The 19,427-nt window shown below is 36.1% G+C and overlaps 1 protein-coding gene across 3 annotated transcripts; it reads left to right on the forward strand.

The window, feature by feature from the left end:
* The first annotated feature begins 2,263 nt into the window (after window positions 1-2,263).
* Window positions 2,264-6,771, forward strand: LOC104595373 (Major facilitator superfamily protein). 3 transcript variants are annotated; one of them, XM_010256077.3, is made up of 6 exons: window positions 2,264-2,389; window positions 2,491-2,593; window positions 4,580-4,797; window positions 4,955-5,502; window positions 5,643-5,983; window positions 6,066-6,771. In XM_010256077.3, exons 1-6 carry the CDS (start codon window positions 2,387-2,389, stop codon window positions 6,599-6,601), a joined length of 1,749 nt encoding a protein of 582 aa, XP_010254379.1. In that variant the 5' UTR covers window positions 2,264-2,386; the 3' UTR covers window positions 6,602-6,771. The 3 variants fall into 3 exon arrangements, with proteins under 3 accessions (XP_010254379.1, XP_010254380.1, XP_088755414.1); XM_010256078.2 differs by having other exon boundaries at window positions 2,292-2,313; XM_088899288.1 differs by lacking the exons at window positions 2,264-2,389; window positions 2,491-2,593 and having other exon boundaries at window positions 4,587-4,797; window positions 4,928-5,502.
* Window positions 6,772-19,427: the final 12,656 nt, after the last annotated feature.

Here is a 19,427-nt window from a genome sequence, read left to right on the forward strand (position 1 = left end):
ATACAAATGAATCAAATTGGATTTGAATCAGGGTATATTTGAATCTAATCCGACTTGGTTCATATCGGATCTGATAGGACTCTATTTGAATTCAAATCCTATTGGTAAGTCAGATCTTCGGATCTGATCCGACCCGATTTGTTTTTTTTTTAAACTAATAAATTATTAAAAGAAAAATAAAATAGACTAATTTAAATAAAGTAAAAAAAACAAGTATTTTTTAATTATTTTCATCATATATATACATGTTTTTTTATAAAAATTAAATAATATAACAAATTTATAAAAAATAATTTAAAATATATTTATAAATAAATAACATATATATGTATTATATATATATATATATATTTATATTTATAAGTATATAATATATATCGGATAGAGGTGGTCCGAATCCGATCTGATTTCTAATCGGGTCTTATTATCCGACCAGACCTGAAGATCCGAACACTAATGATCCAAATTCGATAAAGTAGATCCCGATCCGATCCATTTGCACACCTACCCTTCAGTGGATGGATAAATTATAGTTTATAGATATAAGTTGGCAACCGACTTCAAACTTTTAAATGGAACCCTCCTTTACCCTAGTGAACGTGGGATTCAATTCGAATCCTCCACTGCAACCAACTAGACTTAGCCATTTCGTACCTTCATAGACTTCCAAAGACTTCCAAAGACTTCCAACATTTATAATAAAATGACATCTCATTTCAGGTTGAATATAAGCCAATGTATTTGTAAACACCATGGATTTGGAACGTTAGATCAACTCGGAAAATCTAAGGGGAGTGGAAGGTAAACCGAGAATTAGTCGGACTCCCGGAAGGGGGTAGTTCACTGAACGATGGTGATTAGAGAGAGAGAGAGAGATGAGGATTTGGGTTCTGGATCCCCATTTTCGAACATGGACCCCCATTTATCAATTGGTTTCTCCTCTCAAGGGATTATTCAGGGACCTTCTAATAGTTTCTGGGTTAGTTATTAGACCAGACGGACCGAGTGGATTTAGCCAATTTATGGCAGGTTGCGACTCTATGCTCTTACAATATTATTGCTGATCTGTTCATGGGACCGGCCTCGGGCTTGACTTGACACAGTTTCATGGTCAGTCTTTGGGCTCGGCCATTCAAGTTTTGGCAAAAGTCAAATCCAAACCTGGCCCATGTACTGATGATGAGGAAGCTTCATTTCTCCAAAAACATGATCTGGAGATGGGAGGCTCCTGTAAAAGTAGCTTTCTGGTTGTGGGTGACAGCTTTGGGGTCTGGGTAGGTGCCTAACAGCTGACAATTTGTGGAAGAGAGTAATGGAGGCAGAACCTAGCAGTTGTATTCTGTGCGGAAACAGTAGTTTGTGAGGAGTACATGGAGCATTTATTCCTGCTTTGTAGATTCAGTACTTGGGAAATATATAATGGATGAAAGTACTAAAGGTGCTTGGAGTTTAACTGTGTTTCCCAAGGGGCTGGTTAATTTGTGAGGAGAGGTAGGATTGTATGGAAGGTGGTGACAGGGGTAGTGGTGTGGTCAATTTGGATGCATGGAGAGAAATAGCAGGTTATTTCAAGGCAAATTTAGTTGAGAAGGGGAAGTTTTAAAGAGCTAGCATGTGGGAAATTGAAGGTTATACTCTTGGCTGGCCACACATAAGTCCACTTCTTTTTTTGAGCACAGCATTCTTCAACATTCTTTTTGTATAGTGGTTTTTTAATTGGCATATGTACAAACTGTTTTCTGTCTTGCCCAGTGCTTATTGGGCAGTGATGCATTCATGCACAGTTGATTAATGAAATACTCGAGAGAGAGAGAGAGAGAGATCAATAATTATGGGGTGAATTAATTGAAGTTTTCCTTCTTATCCTATTCTACAAGGACAGTAGGGAAAATAAATGGCGGTAGCTTTTGTTTGTGGGGTAGCAACAGCACTTAAAATACTAGGACAATGTGGTTCACATCCTCCATGTCCAACGCCTCCATAAAGAGGTGGTATCTATGGTCAATACATGTTCGTGCATGATTCCATTTTCCCTATTATCATGCTTGCTGCTATCCAATAATTCTAAATCGCTTTCAATTTTTTGTTAAAATACCCAAAAAATATGTTTGGAGGATAACCCAATTTTCAAAACAAATATAACTAGAACTTTACAGACATCCTATAATCTTTCTTATATTAATTTTATCAATTAATGGTAGTAGTGGAGGTAAGAGTTACGTAAACAATGCTTAAATCTTTGCCTATAAAAGGGGAATCCCAAGACAGCTAAGTTGTGACTTGGAGCACAGAAGAGAGAGCATATATACTTGGGTTTTTTCTCTTAGCTTTCTTCTTGCTCTCTAGCCTTTTTTTTTATTCCTATAGGGAATTGAAAAGGAAATATATGGTTTGTGCTAGTTTGTTTTATTAGCTGACCCTCATTCTTAAAAATATATCTACTAGGGTTTTATTAATCTTGAAAAAACTTTTGTTTGTTCATCTGATCAGGAGAATAAGATGAGTTTGTCAGTTGCAGACGCAGTGGACTACAAGGGGTTCCCTGCTGACAAGTCTAAAACTGGTGGTTGGGTGTCTGCTGCTCTTATACTGGGTTAGTTCACCCCTTGAACATTTCTTTCATTTTTTTCTATAGGACCTGTGCTCTTTTTCTTGTAACTCGCATATGCCCCCCTTTTCTTTTGGTTCATCCCTACTCTTCTGTAATATTTCTTCCCCATCAACAACTGTTGATGTAAATTCAGTGAGATACACTAAATCTTCCAGTTACAGCTTTATCATTTAATTTTTCCCTAAGCATCCATAGAGTTCAGTTTTTCATGCATGAGATTTAGCTTATTATTTGATTAGGCTACAGCTTTATTTCATCATTTACAATTTAACTTCGCATTCTACTTCTTTTCCATGCTTCATGTGTTCCTCCAATCTCCTGTATTCAACACAAGAAGTAGCTCATCTTCAAAGAAAGGAGAGAGGATACATGTGACAGTTCAGTTTACCAAAAGTTTCAAATTAAAAAAATAATGAGAAGTGCAAACAGGGACATGAGTTTTTAAATCCGGGTCATTCATGCTTCATGTGTTCCTCCAATCTCTGTTTCTTTTTTTTTTTTATTGTATTCCTACTATATGATGAAATTAATGGGTATAGATTGATGATAATTAATTAATCCGGGTCATGCATGTGAGCTACAAATAAAATTCTCTCTCCTCTTCAGCTGTTCTCTGTTCACCCGAGTCGGAATCTGCACTTGCTTGGGCTGAACAAAACCCAATATAAATCTGTAAAGGGACACCTGTAATGCAAATGCACGACAAATTCTTTTGAAGCCAAACGCACGAAAAATTCTTTTGTGAAAATCTTTTTCTAAACCAAATTATTCTTCTTAAATCAAAGACACATGAAACATATTTTCAGCTGTATAATAATTTATTTATTCCAGAACTGAAGGAAAAGCAACTTTCTGGGTTCAAAGAGATTATTTTCTTTTGGTGATTTGACATGATGTTTCATAAAGCTAACATTCAATATTCACAAATAGAAAAACAGCACTTTGAAGGGTTTATAGGAGATTAGACCGTCTATATATACCTTTTTTTTCTGTTTTTTTTTGGCATTACACACATCATTGGCTACAATTACGCGCATTTGATCCTAGGCTTATTTTGGCTGGAGCCGAACTGATAATCTCAACTACTGGATTCAATGTTTTAAAAACTGATCTGGAGGTTGAACCATTTTTGTCTTTGAGTCGTGAGTCACTGGTTCGATCGGCTGGGTCGAATGATTCAGACTGTGCTATGTCATCGTATATATATGTGTATATAAATATATATTTTAGCAATAAATAATGTATGAATATGTTTTAAATATTTTATATGTATTATTTTATATTTAATTTATGTTTTTTAATTCAGTTTTTTATTTTTCTTTTTTTATAAAAAATATTAAAAATTGCAATTTAAGGCCCAAAAAGGGTTTTTTTCATGAAAATAGCAGGACAAGGCACCTACAATGCCTTGGGACACAGATCTCAAAAAGTTACCCAAAATAAAAAAAAAATAAAAAAAAATCACCCCAATCAGACATTGGAGTGCAAAGTTATTGCCTCTGAAAGTTTTATATGCATTGAGTATGCAACCCACGACTCGGTCACTGGGTCGAATTGATCGGGTCAAACGGTTCTTGACCAAATTAATAGTTTTTGACCATCTAGCGGGTCTTGACTAAACCAAACCCGGAATTCTGGCCGAATGACCGTTCAAACAGTTTGACCAACCGGGTCAAACAGCAGGTTAAAAACATTGAGTGAACCATTGATAAAGGTGGATGTACCCTGCAGTAATGCCCATGTCAGCCTTCTGCAATTTAATACATGAAAGCACGTTTTTATTGGTTTCAAAAGCAGGAAACAAACAAACAAACAAGAAAAAAAAAAAAAAACATGAGGCATTTTCTAGAACCAAGAAAAGCAAAAACATTTATGCTTGCAAACACCCCCTAATTGGTTTAGTTGAATATATAGAACTGGCACTTAAAATATTCCAAAAAAAATGTTGACAACAATTTTTTTTTTCAGGGATTGAAATATGCGAGCGACTATCAACAATGGGAATAGCAGTGAACCTTGTCACATACTTGGGAGGAACAATGCATCTTCCTAGTGCAACTTCAGCCAACACTGTAACAGACTTTATGGGCACTTCATTTCTCCTCTGTCTGCTAGGAGGCTTCCTTGCAGATTCTTTCTTAGGCAGATACAAGACTATTGCCATTTTTTCTGTAGTCCAAACCCTGGTATGTGTTGCAGTGATTCCACTTATTTCTTCTGATTCATATAGTCACAACAATTTGCAATTTTAGCTTGCTAAACCATATCGAGTATTGTTTTGGTATTTACCTTCATTACTTCGCTGGAATACTTTAGATGATCATGATGATGATGATAAATTAGGGGACTGGTTTGTTAGCAATGTCTACAAGACTTCCACAACTCCGCCCGCCTCCCTGCAATACTACATTGTCACGAAAATGTGAAGAAGCCAATGGGTTCCAAATGGGGATTCTTTACTTGTCTCTCTATCTAATTGCATTGGGGACTGGTGGCCTTAAATCAAGTGTTTCAGGATTTGGATCAGACCAGTTCGATGAGAAAGACAAAAAGGAAATGACCCAAATGACTTACTTCTTCAATAGGTTCTTCTTCTTCATCAGCATAGGAACTTTGACGGCTGTTACAGTGCTTGTCTATATACAAGATGAAGTGGGTAGAAGTTGGGCTTACGGAATTTGTTCAGTCTCCATGTTTGTTGCCATCTTGATATTTTTGTCAGGGACCAAGAGATACAGATACAAGAAAAGAATGGGAAGCCCCATAGTCCACATTCTGCAAGTCATAGTAGCAGCTACAACGAAGAGGAAGATTGAACTTCCCAAAAATGTTAGCTTATTGTATGAGGATTCTCCTGAGGCTACAAGAATCCAACACTCGGACCAGTTCTGGTGAGATACAGATGCACAATAGTAAAAAGTTTGAACCCTATTTTTGGAAAGTAAAACCACTTGAACAATGTAAGATTTATTCAAGTATTTAGTGGAAATTTTGCTATGACTCATTCTTGTCTTTTTTTTTTCGATTACAGTTGTTTGGACAAGGCTGCAATCATTCTAGAAGAAGACTACCAAAGAAATGTTTCCTCGACTCCAAACCCTTGGAAACTATGCTCGGTGACCAGAGTTGAAGAAGTGAAAATGATGATCAGGCTACTACCAGTTTGGGCGACGACGATCATATTCTGGACGACATATGCACAAATGATCACCTTCTCTGTAGAGCAAGCTTCAACCATGGAGAGATCCATTGGGCACTTTCAAATCCCAGCAGGCTCCCTCACAGTCTTCTTTGTGGGAGCCATATTGATTACCCTGGCAGTCTATGACTGTTTGATTATACGTCTCTGGAAGAAATGGAAAGGGAAACCAGGTAAAAATTTGATACACATGAAGCGATCACAAGAAGGATAATAACACTGAACTTAATTTGCTTTTACGTATCTCTGTTACAGGTTTCACCAGCCTACAGAGAATTGCTATTGGACTCGTCCTCTCAACAGTAGGAATGACAGCTGCATCACTAGCTGAGGTGAAACGTTTATCAGTCGCGAAAGATGTCGGTGGCACCACCTCGACTACTCTACCCTTGAGCGTTTTCCTGCTAGTCCCACAGTTTTTCCTTGTGGGTTCCGGAGAAGCGTTCATATACACAGGGCAGCTTGATTTCTTCATAACCCAGTCGCCGAAAGGGATGAAGACAATGAGCACCGGCTTATTCCTCTCAACTTTGTCACTCGGCTTCTTTGTCAGTAGCCTCTTGGTCTCGGTGGTGAAGAAGGTGACAGGGAGCAACGATGGGCAAGGATGGCTAGCTGATAACATCAACGATGGGAGACTCGATTGTTTCTATGGCCTTTTAGCTGTGTCAAGCTTCATTAATTTTTTGTTGTTTCTTCTTTGTACCGTCTGGTACAAGAAGCAAAAGCCTCAACGTTCTCTGCAGATAGAAATTGCTGCTAATGGTTCTTCCGCTGAGGAAATTTGTTAGTGCTCTAGTTTGGGTTCTTCTTTCAGTGCCTATGTATTAGCAGTGCTCTTTAGCTTGGCTTTAGGGATCATAATCTAGGATATGGGGTTTGCTTTGTTGTACAGTGGGTTATTGCTGATAAATTCTATGGATTTTGTTCTCTTAGCTTCTAATTAATTAATTTTGTGTCACTCGAAAGCTTCTTTCAGGTTCTTAATTTCTCTTTTCTTTTTCTCCAAGGGTAGGTAATCAATATAATAAAAAGAATATGAAATTGAAATTTATAGACACGATCGTGGGTCTCTATCTGACTGGAAAACATTGACTACTACCCTGTTGGCATGGAGTGCATTTGTCCTATCAAAGGCATTTTATACAGGTTTAAGGTTAGGATTTAGGGGTTTAAGGATTATGGCTCTAGGGTTTAGAATTTTGATTTTATGGTTTAAGGTTTAGAGAAGATTTAGGGGTTTAAGGATATAGACTTTAGGGTTTAAGAGTTTACACTCTAGACTATAGGGTTTAAGTTAAGGTTAAAACCTTAAAGGTTTAAGAGTTTAGGTTTCAGATTTAAATTTAAAATCAAGAAGCGGTAGGACACATGACCTTCAGTAGGGTAGGAGCCAAAGTATTCCTGATGACTGACTACCCATTATTTAATAATTAATTTAAATTCCACAATACCGATAGTTCAATGTAGCATTATATCAAGCTTAATTACAGTTAAGCAGTGTAATTGGTTTCGGTCTGATCATCCTGAGATTTATTTTCTTGTACGAAATTAACCCTTTTATCTTTTCTCTATCTCTCTCTCTCGCTCTCTCTATATATTAAAAAGATGTCTACCACTATCGGCAACTTTGGCTATATATTAAAACTTGAAAATCAACTTCAAGAAGGAATCTTTAACATTGGACTTAGACGTGCAAAAGCAAAACAATAAGACACCACTTTAACAGGTAATAGATCCGTTTGGTCATTGATCATCTCTATCAACTATCAGATTTCATAGTCCAATGACGATGATTGTTCATGGACGAGCATTTTCTGTGCTGATTGGGTCGTGACATTAGACCCACCGGCTTATTGAATTCAACTGTTCAATTTTGCTTTCACTGAAGGAGCAGGGCCATCGGCCAGTGGAGAAGGGTTCTTTCATGTTATCACATGAAGTTTAAGATGCTCTCAAACAGGGGTGAAGTTGCCATCTAATCTACTCTTAGAATAGATTTTTTCTTTTGGTATTCGGTGCCATGCATCATTAATAACTTCCCTTTGACCCATTCTTCCCCAAAGTGCTGTATAGTTGGGGATTCGATTCTGCGTCAGCACTGGAACAAACCAGCTAACACACACCAGTGAGCCAGCCCTTGGTTGGCTAATAAGCTTTTCTTTTTTCATTTTCTCAAGTCAGGGTTCTCTGAATCAAAATGTTGATTATTTTTAAATTAACTTTTTTTGGGAGTAAGTTTTAAGCAAAACATCTTAATGCATGTCAAGGAATCATTCAACCTAAAAGCTTAAGATGTTAGATAGAAAAAACTATATTGCCCGAAAAAGACATGATACTGAAAGAATTTTGACCAATCAAAACCCTATAGTGAATCTTGATAAATATCACTTTATTGGTTACCACTTTTATGATACCATTGATTAGTTAAAGTTTTAAATAGGTTTATATTCTCTAACATGCCCCCTTATGGGCTTGAAGCATGGACAAACACAAGTATATCCATATCTTGTGTTAAAATTTAGTTAATTGCAATGGGGCGGGTCGAATACCAAACCATTTGATTAGGCAGATTGTACTACCATGTCAAAAAATTATTCAAACTAAAAGCCTAAGCTGTTAGATAAGGTCATGGGAAGAATTTTATTCTCTAACAAAGCAATAAGCCAAGTAGAAAAGAGTAGAGGCAATATTGGTAATATACAAATTGGGGCATAGCTGGTATTAGAAAATAAGAATTAAGTATATATGTAAAATAAGTTTTTTTAAAAGGTAAAGTATTGTATTGGAAAAGAAACCAATTACATCAGCCCATTTACAATAAGAACTTGTACATTGGGGATTTACAAAAATATCTGAGAAATCAAATATGAGTTCATGTAAAATATTATCGGAACTCATATCATTGTAATTCATTATTCTAATTTTAAAAAACATGAGGTGGGCAATGTTTTCAAATTGTTGTTGATCTGGATGGTTGGACCATTTGGCCTAGGAATTATTCAAGCAACTGGTTCTGTTTTACCCTAAACCCAATTCTTGACCTAAAAGTATTGAATTGGTCAATGACCCATTGATCTGAGCAGTTGAATCATCGATTCATTCAACAGTTTATGGCTGTTTTGTATTTTTATTTATTTTTTATAAAAACGGGCCATCCATTCGAACTTGACCATCAACCCAGAAACAAGTGGATAAAATGGTTCCGATTTTGGATAATTTTTTTAAAACATTGGAGGTGGATACTTGCTACTGTTAAAACCCTTAGGTAAGGCATTTATAACCATACCACTTCTTATGCTACAAAATTATTGTAGCACAAGGCTAAAACAACAAAATAAAAAAAAACTTTAATGCATTGTAATGGCCCCACCTTGAATTAGATGAAGTGGTGTCCTTACGTAGCCACAACAATACATCTAAGGCCATTATATTCGGTTTTAGACCTGCGATATGACATTGTCATAGCAAAAGTGGATTTATTTGTAATTTACACAATAAATCGACTATGTCTGAGAACTAGAGGATACTGGGCCAATCACTATACATACACAATGTCAGACTGGTTCATAGGTTCCATGAATGTGGAAGAGAATCGCAAATGTATCTGTATTCCTCATAAGATTCTTTTTATTTATTTATTTAATAAGCTTCAAAAGTGGCAATCCCTTAACCTGAAATAAAAATTGTGATGGCTTTTTTATATTCCTAGTTGATTAATTGCTTGATTTGACAATATGGAAGAAACCCACTCCGACATTATAATCATAACTAGGTAGGAAAAAAATTTACACTGATTGAAGAGTATGCTTACTATTTTACTGGAATCCTATCGATGATCAGCATAACATGGAGTCCCCTAGTCCTCATCGCACACTACATTTCCTGTTGATAAGCTAAAATTTTCTATTCTTTCACTTTCAGAGTTGTAGTATTTTAAGACCAAAATGAAGAGGGTTTCATTATAATTTTACTGCAAAATATTCTCTAACTATAACTTTGTATTCATTCTTAAAAAAAAAAAAACCTAAGAACATATCGTCAAACATGACTGTCATGCGCATGGTTTTCGTAGGCCTTGACAAATTACACTTACATCATTCAATAAAAAGGATGGGCATTTTCATATGTTAGAGAGAGAATGAATGGAGGTGGGATCTGCTCCTCACACAAAACGCTTCACAACGACCTATCTTACGTATACATCCCACCATTTATTGAAAATATTTCTTATAAATAATAATAAAAAAGTACGGGAGATATTTTCAATACACAGTGGGATGTGCATGTAATTAAGACCGGTGTGAGGCACCATGTGTGAAGAGCAGATCCGGTGTTGAATGAAAGAAACAGACAAAATCATAATTTATATTAATGAATGAATATAGTGACCTCCAATAGTGAATCAGAGAAGAATATATAATTTAACATAGATAAACAAATCTAAAGTGCCACCGGATTGTGGCGATTAGAAGTTGATACTAGAACTCTAGAAGAGACTGCCTTCAAATTGCAATGAAAAGCTAATGATCTGGATGCATTTGTTTGCATCTCTGTGGAATTTGATAATCATATATTATAGCTTTTAAGTCATAATTACAGGGAAGACTTGAGGCTTTAGAGAGAACTTCTGTCAGGGCAGGGCAAGTTGGTGAACCTTGCATTAGGAATATCTCTCATGAAATAAATCATTTAAGTATGGAGATATTCCCAAGGTAAGGCTGTAAAGTCTGTTGGAATGCCCGGACTGAAGCCGGACTCCTTTAGAGATACTGTTTAGCTTTATTCTCTTATCAAATTAGACGTTGAACTGTCTTATGACACTTTGGTGCCATGTGAGATGTGTACCTTGATCGAGGAAGACGACCTACCGACCTACCAATCTGACGACCTGTGTGGTAGATTGACCTTATCCAGAGTAACTTGCCTATCGGTTCCAAGTCAAGCGGCAGCACGTTGCCCATCTAGCACAGATGACCCCGGTCTCCGTGCAACTGGGAGAGACTAGATGAGGATCACCGCCAACATAGAAGAAACGTGCTCCGAGTGTAATGGACCCATAAGACCAGCTGTTCCCAGTTATCTCAAACATGGAATTTGGACCCAACACTTATAAAAGGACCTCACTATTCTGCCAGAAGGTACGCACAATCTATGTAATTCACTCACTTATTGCTCTCTCAAGCTCTCTTTGCTTTCAACACTCTCATTGCTAACTTAAACATTGGAGTGCCCAGCCCGGGTTCAACACCTTGAGTACTCTGATCTTTTATATTTTGCAGTTCGATGACCAACCTCAATATACATCCATCCGAGCTGTCCTCAAGCAAGGAAATCAATAGATTTCTGCTACAACAATTGGCACCGCTTGTGAGAAATTGAAAGAAAATCCAATTCAGTCTCTCACCTTTTAGGATTTCAACATGTCAACCCCATCTCCTAAGAACAACAGCAACACCCAAGGGAGCAGAATCAAAATGATCGACTTGAAAAAGTCCCAACAATCTTGCCCAGATAGGATCTCTCGGCCCTGATTATGTCCATTATGTCACCCCCGTAGATCGAGCTCTTAGTGGTTCCTGTGGGAATTGACAGCTAGTGCAGTACATCTGTATAGGGGTGTCCGGTTCGGTTAACCGAACCAATTGTTATATCAAATAACCTGTAGAAATACAGAGACGCTTATGTATAGTGTTATTCAAAATTTCAACATTATGGGCCAGGATAATTATTCCAAGGCTTGTAAGTCATTTAATTAATATTTCAAGCATTCCTCCTACTTTAGCAGGGAGTCAAATATGCACCACAAAGAAATAATCTTTTTCCTTTCCCAGAAATAACTGTGAACTTTTCAAATGGGTACCGGATATACTCAATAATGTTAAGCCTAGGTCCTAATCTTTTTATCTTACAGTTATTCTTGTTAAAGAGAAAAAAACAGTTTTTTTTACTTTGAATAAATATAGGAAAACTTAGAAGCACTCCTGCCTTCTCCACAAGCTCTCAAAAGGAAGCCTATATGCAGTAGGTCATCATGAGCATATTTTTCTTTTTCCATTTTTTCTCTTTGAGTTAGGATCTAAGTCTGTAAATGGTAATTCAAACTTATCTCAAAATAATCTTTTGAGAAGAAAAGGACAGTCAGATGCTTAATTGTTAACTTCCCAGATAACGGGTTTCCTGTTAACTAATTAACTTTTCTTCTCTTCCCCTTAAACATGATTAATTGACTGATATATGTGATCCTCAAGTCTTGAGGGTTTCATTAATGGACCAGATTAAGGCAAGGCCAGCCCTCTGCCTGATCCCAGGCCAGGGACTAAACAGCAGGGAGGCCCAGGTCTATCCAGAGCCCACTACAACATAAAAGATAAAGAACTAGAAATATAAGCTTTGATCTGGTCCATAGAAACCTCACAACTGGTCATTAGGTACATTTCTTTTAGTAGATCTAGTTACAGAACACTAATTCAGTGACCTATATCTTATGAAAACACTTTCTTTGCATCAATGCATTTAGTGATTTGGAATTTTAGTATTTGTATATGTATTTATCCATGTGAAAGGCTTTCATCAATGCATTTACCTGGTGCAACTTCAGCAAAATTGTTCAAGACTTTGCAGTTGCAGGAGCATATCATTTCTCTTGCATTCAAAATAAGGCATATCGGAACAAATCAATTTGGTCAAAACATAGATACGCGCACTACTTATCATGAGACTACTCAGAATCATTGTTTATTGAACAAATTAAGGAGAGGTGTCTACATCCTCCTCTGGTGGATGTCTCTACTCTCTACATTGAAATTTCATTGAACCAAACTACATTAATCATGAAAAGAGGACTACCAAATGTGATTAATTCAACATGGGTCACGCTCTTTGCTCTGAATCTTATAGGTTTATAATTAATGCATTCAATAGAATAACTGGAGACCTCAAATCCACTACCAGAATGTGAACCTTTCAAATGGGTTCTATTCATATATAATTAATACATGATTTCTTCTTCCTTTTCCTGGTCTCAAAGAAATTATTTAAGATGGGAAACAAAATAAGAAACTATGGTGTTGAATAATTTATAAGTTATGCCTTTTCTTCACTCCATCTCCAAAGGGTCAGCCATGTCACCATCTTATTATTAATTAAGCAACTCATCTTTAATTTGTTGAATCAATAATATAGCTAGATAATGACTCTGGCCTACTACTACAAGGACGTTTGAACTTTAACTTAAAAAGTTGGGCAACTAAGGAAATCTGCTTCTTTTATAAAGGAGAAAAGGGTTTCTTTTATAAAACTAATAAGTCCTAGAATGCCATTCCAAATGTTAGCTAGTGTACCCTACTAGAAGACTTGTCTGTTTCTATTTTGATGAAACTAGCTTCATCAAATAATATATGCAAGGCATCAGCTTGCTCTGGACATGGAAACACCTACATCTTATCCTTTCCTTGAGGTACATTGAACGAGGAAAGGTGTTAGATGACTTGAATTTGGAATGTAGTAGTACCTTTCTGGGACTTATATTAGTTCAAAGATGAAAATGGAATTTCAGATCAAGAGATCCAAAACATCCTCAGAAGTCTGTTGACTGGGTTAATCAGGCCCCAGAAGCACTGTACCCAATTGTTGAATTCTCAATGCTAGACGTGAATGCATGCTTAATTTTCCTGTAAATTAATACGTCTTGTCTCAATGGGAATCCCACTTGATTTGATTGCTTTAAATTCTGTTGTTCTGGTTGGTAGTGCTGCTCTCACCACTTTTGATTGGAAGCTAGCTAAAGCATGAATTGGGCTCACTGGTGGCTGCTTCATTGGTGGCACTTTGACCTGCCAAAGTGCTGGCATTGGTCACTTGTGTTAACGTGTGTCAAGAAAGGTGGAAGCAGGAAATAGTTAATTGATAGCAACCCTGGGATGGCAGATGAAGTCTTCAGACAATATATGCATCTATCATCTTCATTGTGCTGTCTTTCGACATTTGGTTTCCTGTTTCTGATTCAATGGGCGGCAATATTCTTGGGCTAATTAAACCAATTCTTTCTGTAGGAAAAGCATTGCTTCCGTTAGAATATGCATTGGGTTTTTTCCTTTTTCTTCTTATACAGCCCGAGATCAATCAATTTATCACTACCCTGTTTGGCTGTCATCTGAAATTGAACCATTTTACAGTTGAAATCTCATTGTCTTCATTTGAAATGGATTCACTTTAGGTTACCAAAAAAAAACCTGTAACTGTAAATGAGTTGGTCTTCCAAAAGTTTTATTAGCAACTGGAATCTGGGATTGCATACTTTTTAGATGATGAAGTTCTGCCACAAAGACGAGTGGTGTAGGTAACTTGGGCCGGTTGGAACTTGGAAGCGGGTATCGGGCCTATTGGTCCGGATCTCCGGATTGAGACTCACTCAACCCGAGGAAAAGCCCAATTTATCCAGCCCAAGTGCAGCCCAACCTAAACCCTAATGCAACTTGGTGGCGCTAGATTGGATTTAGGGTCCAGAATCTTGGTTTATGAAGATGAGGTCATTTATCATGTAATCAGACTGTTGGTCTTCATTCTTCAATTTATTTATCATTAGAGTCTAAGAACTAGTTCTTTTTTTTTCGATTAATCTGACGGTTCCTAACAACTTCAAACAAGAGGACCAGCTTAAAACCTGTGCTTCATCAGTGACGAAATGATAGTTCTTTATTATTAAGGCCCATTAGGCCCATTACTTAAAAATATGGTTTTGTAAGTTTCATTGGGAATCCAGATCTTCTGCCAACGAAATATGTTCCAACACCCTGTAAAGTCTCAACCTGACCTGACATCGCACATCTCATACATGGCAGGTCTCAATCTTATGGTAAGATGTGCGGTGTCAGATCATATTGGGCGGGTGTTAGAATGTGTTTTGCTGATTGCCTCTTTCGTTGTGATGTACCATGTATAGTTTGCTTAATTTCATAAGTATGATTAGTTGAGCAGAAGAAAGCAATTAGATGTCTAATGTTGATATGAAGATTTGAATCCACCAAACGCATGATATAATTCCACCTTAACTGACCAGCTGAATTTCAGTATTATATTAGAGAATGACCCTGTATTAAGTTCGGGCAATTACAGTATCATTTAATTTGAAATTTGTTATTTAATTATAAAAAAATAAATTAGAAAAATTAATATGGGTCTTACATCTTTGTAATTCACAATCTATTCTGACCTACTTGGTTTAAAAATTATTATTAATTTATGTTGTTTTTAATACAATTTAAGAGATTAAATGAGGTCTTATTTGTAAATAGTAACCCACTTTAATTGGTATTTACTATTTATTTGATAAATTTACTTTGCATTTTTTTATGTATTCTTTTATAAATAGTCATGTTTGTATCACTTCAAAGTGGATTAAATGTGTTTGAATAAACCACTTCTAAGGTTGTTATTCTATTCAAAAGTGGAATTAACCACTTTTAAGATCCTCTTTCCTAAAAAATTGGAGTGCCACCACGTGTCTAAATGGGAGAGACTATTGCTTGACCACATTCTTTTAATATATATATATATATATATCAAGAGAGAGAGAGAGAGAGAGAGAGAGAAATACATTCCAACACTCTCCCAACATGATCTGACAGCACACATCTCATAGTAACTATGGGAAGATGTGCGTTATCTGATCATGTTGGGAGAATGTTTGAACGTATTTTGTTAGCGGGTGATCCCAACTCCAATTTGCTATGCTTGGGTAACCAGGTTAAACTTCAGGTTGGCCCTGGCTAGGATTGAATATTAAAATGTTGAAATTGGGCTCAAATGGGCCTCAAATATCTGGATCAGAATCAGAACTAATGTGTGAATCCTTGTATGATCCACCGTCACTCGTGCATTTGCTTTGGATTATAAATCAGGTCCAAAAGTGAATGCTTGGGTGATTTGGATCATTTTTAGTTTAATTAATTAATAATATGTAATATTCTGATACATTCCATACCAACCGAGGGGTGGCTGGTTGGTATGTTAGCTGGTTGTTCCGGCGTTGACGCAGAATTGATTCCCGCAATCATGGATTTGGGGGAGGGGTATATATACATGACATTATTTTAATCCCGTTAGCTCTGAAAATTAGGGGTGTTCATATTCCTGCTCAGTCTGAGTTGGAGAAAATCTCATACCAAATCAGTAAATTACAGTTTGGAAAATTCCCAGATCAAATCATATTATTTTAGTATAATTCAAATTTGGGTCTGGTTTCCAAAGACTCACTTTAGAAGGAGTACAAATATAAATATGTAAAGTGCAAAACCTTGTATTTTATATATATTTGTATTGTATTCTTTCTAAACTGAACCAAACCATTTTAATAAAGTAGAGATTAAATTTCAGTTTGGCGCCTTGACCAAATAATGAATACCCCTAGTGAAAACTAAGCAAGACAGACACGTAAGTTATTGGGTCACTGGTCACTGGTTCAAACATCTGATCTGATCTGAATTACAGCACTGGTTAACCTTGTTGCAAACGGCTTAAATCATGGTTTTTAAAATCGGACCAGAAAACCTGGGAACCGGTCAGGTGATCGGTTCTGTTTTTTCCCAAAATTGGATTTTCTCCAAAAACCATTGAGAATTGGTCAGCAAACCGTTGACCCAGGCGGTTAATCATTTGAACGATTTTGACCGTCTTTTATTTTCTTAATATTTTTTAAATAGTTTTATTTTTTTGTCAGAACAGGCCGACTGTTTGGTTCAAACTATCGGACCATTCAACTCGAGAACCAGACCCCTCACCAGTTCGTTCTCCGGGTCGGTTTTGAAAACCTTGGCTTAAATTGTTCGATTTGGTTGATCACCTTCAATTGCAATATGAATAACAGACTTGCAATGAAATCCTAATATAATTAACTATTCAACGAGAATATGTAAAAGCTAAAATTGTCAAAACATTGAATAACCATGAAGGTTTCTAGACCGGATTCTCTTGCAATTGTTCAATAAACTTATAAACCCAAATCAGAGTTACCTAATTTTGAGCAATGAAACAGGTTCTTTATTTTCCATTCTTATGAGACTAAGGTTATGTGTGGGAGTGTTTATGTTAAAAACAAGTGTTTATTGAACAATTTAAGCACTTATTTTACATTTGGTACCCAACTTTTTCAAGTGTTTATTTTAAATAAGTATTTGTGACTATTTTGTGCTTCATTTTCTTTCAAATTTTCAAAATATACCCTTGTGAAAGTACTTTTATTAAATTACTTTTATAAAAACACTTTTATGAAAGTATTTTTCTAAAATCACTATTATGAAAAGTAATTTTACACGAAAACACTTTTATAAAACTACTTTTACGAAAGTAGTTTTACAAAATTCAACTATGAATAATTTTACAAGTGGTATTTTAAAATTCAACTAGGGATAATTTGGAAGAAAAAATTGAATAAGTACTTATTGTATAAGCACTTTAAAAAAAGCTGAAAATTTGGGTCTAAAAAATAAGCATTTCTTTCAGGCTTATTTCCCAAACACCAATAAGTGCTTAATGGTGTGGTCCTGGCCCAAATAAACACTTATAGGCATATAGTAGAACCTGGAAACCGTTTATTTGTTTGCAGAATTGCAGTTCAAACTTCAAATTTCATTTGTATCAGTGTAAATGAATAGGAGTGCAATTCTGGTTTATTTTTGTTTCAGATTTAGTATACTTATTGTTTGTTTGTAAGAAGTAAAATGATGCCATCCTCACTTTATTTGGAAGAGAATTGAGGTTTGAGGAATGTTATTTGTTTAGGAATAAGATAGGAAGCAAACTGATGCTGTCCCCCACTTTATATGACAGAATTAAAGCAGGCGGAAAGTGATGTAAATTTTGCATCAGATTTTCGGATACAAAATGTGCACTACTAATAAGTACATATAAGATAAAAAGTGTAAACATTGCATCAGATAAGAGTGTAAATCATAATTGCAAATGAATGGATGCAAAAGAGAAACCAGATGTAGAATTTGTATCTGGTTTAGATTTGCATGCAAACAAAGGGAGCCTATGAACCAAACCCCGGAGTCATGTAAAGTTGTACTTGAGAGGGAGCCCAATTAACATGAACTAGTCCTGTGTGTGAAAATAAATTTTTATTTATTGGACCAATTAGATGGACAATACAAGGCTGCAAAAAAGAAGATCAAGTATGGAATGTATTCGATGAAAGTTCCTATAATGATCATGAATAGCTTTCTCAAGGAAATGCTTTTTTTCCATCCAAAGCTTGGATCTTTTTCCAATTTTCTTTTGCTTGTCCACTCTTTTGCCCTTGTGAACGTCTCTTCCTCTTTCTACAATCTGGATGGTTACATTAATAGACCAACATTTTTTTTTTCAGTGGTTCTATCATTTATTGATTTGGTTAGCAAATTTCCTTTTAGAGCTATCCTTGTCCATTAGACCATATAAAGCTCTAAAATGTTCTATGCAAATAAATGCAGTGGTAAGAATATTGTAATTTGTATGATTCAGAGTCCTCATTAAAACAGGATGGCTACTAGGCCATGGTCTCATGGATCAGACAGCCCAGCCACTGGGTTAATTTAATCTACTTACCTCTGACATCTTACATATATAATATAAAATAATATGTACTGCGGGGCTCTGTCTCTGTGTGATGCATAGCAAATCTGATGAAATCCTGGTTGGTTGGATTGGTTTGAAGGTAAATCTAGGCCCAAATCTTAAATGTGAAAACCTCAAGCTCGGGTCTAGTATAATCCAATGTCAGACATAAGTTTATCAAAGGCCCAAGCAACAGGATTTGACAATTTTCACAAGTTTCTAGCAAATTAGCCAGTTTTTTTTTTTTTTACCACTTTTTTAATGGAAAAGAAGTGGGTCTAGAGAAGGAGGGTAGCAGGCCCATCAAGCATAAAAAATAGATATAGTCAAACAACCAAGAACATCTAGACTGATCTAGGGCAGTGTTTGGAAGTGTGGGTGTTTTTTTAATAAATGCTGTCACATACGTGTCATTTTAATATTTAGCCCATCATATTGATCTGTGTATATAAAGACTCGCAAAAGCTGATTTTGATTTATGTGCATGTCCACCGTTGAGGGAAGATTCATTTTAACCTTTTTCCCAACGGTTAAGTAATATGGTGCCTAATAGTGTCTAGTGGCGTCTATTTGTCAAAAAACGGTTTCATCATTATTTTTCTCAGTTTTACAAATAAATCAAATACAAACACTTAGTAAATAAACAGAAATTATACCAAATACATACCTAAGAATTCAACAGAATTACCAACATTGACTAACCAGTCAACCGCCTCATTAGCTTCACTAAGCACACAATTATAAGAAACCTGCAACCCATGGACCCCGATGATGAAAGCACATTCTTCAATCAGTTTCCTGATTCCCCATGATGGGTCAATCTTCTTCCGTAGGCACTCAATTATCAGCAGTGAATCTCCTTGGATGATAACTCTCTCACACCCATATTTCTAGCCATTTTGTGAGCTTCAAGGGCGGTCCACGCTTCAGTCATGCTAACTGTTGCAATACGAATGGACACCACAACCGTTATCTTTCTTGCAACATTTGTTAATAGTTTGTAAATTTATTAGATCAAAG

The sequence above is a fragment of the Nelumbo nucifera genome, chromosome 2, assembly GCF_055504915.1.
Source record: "Nelumbo nucifera cultivar China Antique chromosome 2, China Antique-T2T, whole genome shotgun sequence".
Taxonomy (NCBI): Eukaryota; Viridiplantae; Streptophyta; class Magnoliopsida; order Proteales; family Nelumbonaceae; genus Nelumbo; species Nelumbo nucifera.

Coding starts and splice junctions, on each gene's coding strand:
- LOC104595373 (XM_010256077.3), top strand. Junction 4,798..4,954: donor TTTCTGTAGTCCAAACCCTG/GTATGTGTTGCA, acceptor ATGATAAATTAG/GGGACTGGTTTGTTAGCAAT. Junction 5,503..5,642: donor CAACACTCGGACCAGTTCTG/GTGAGATACAGA, acceptor TTTCGATTACAG/TTGTTTGGACAAGGCTGCAA.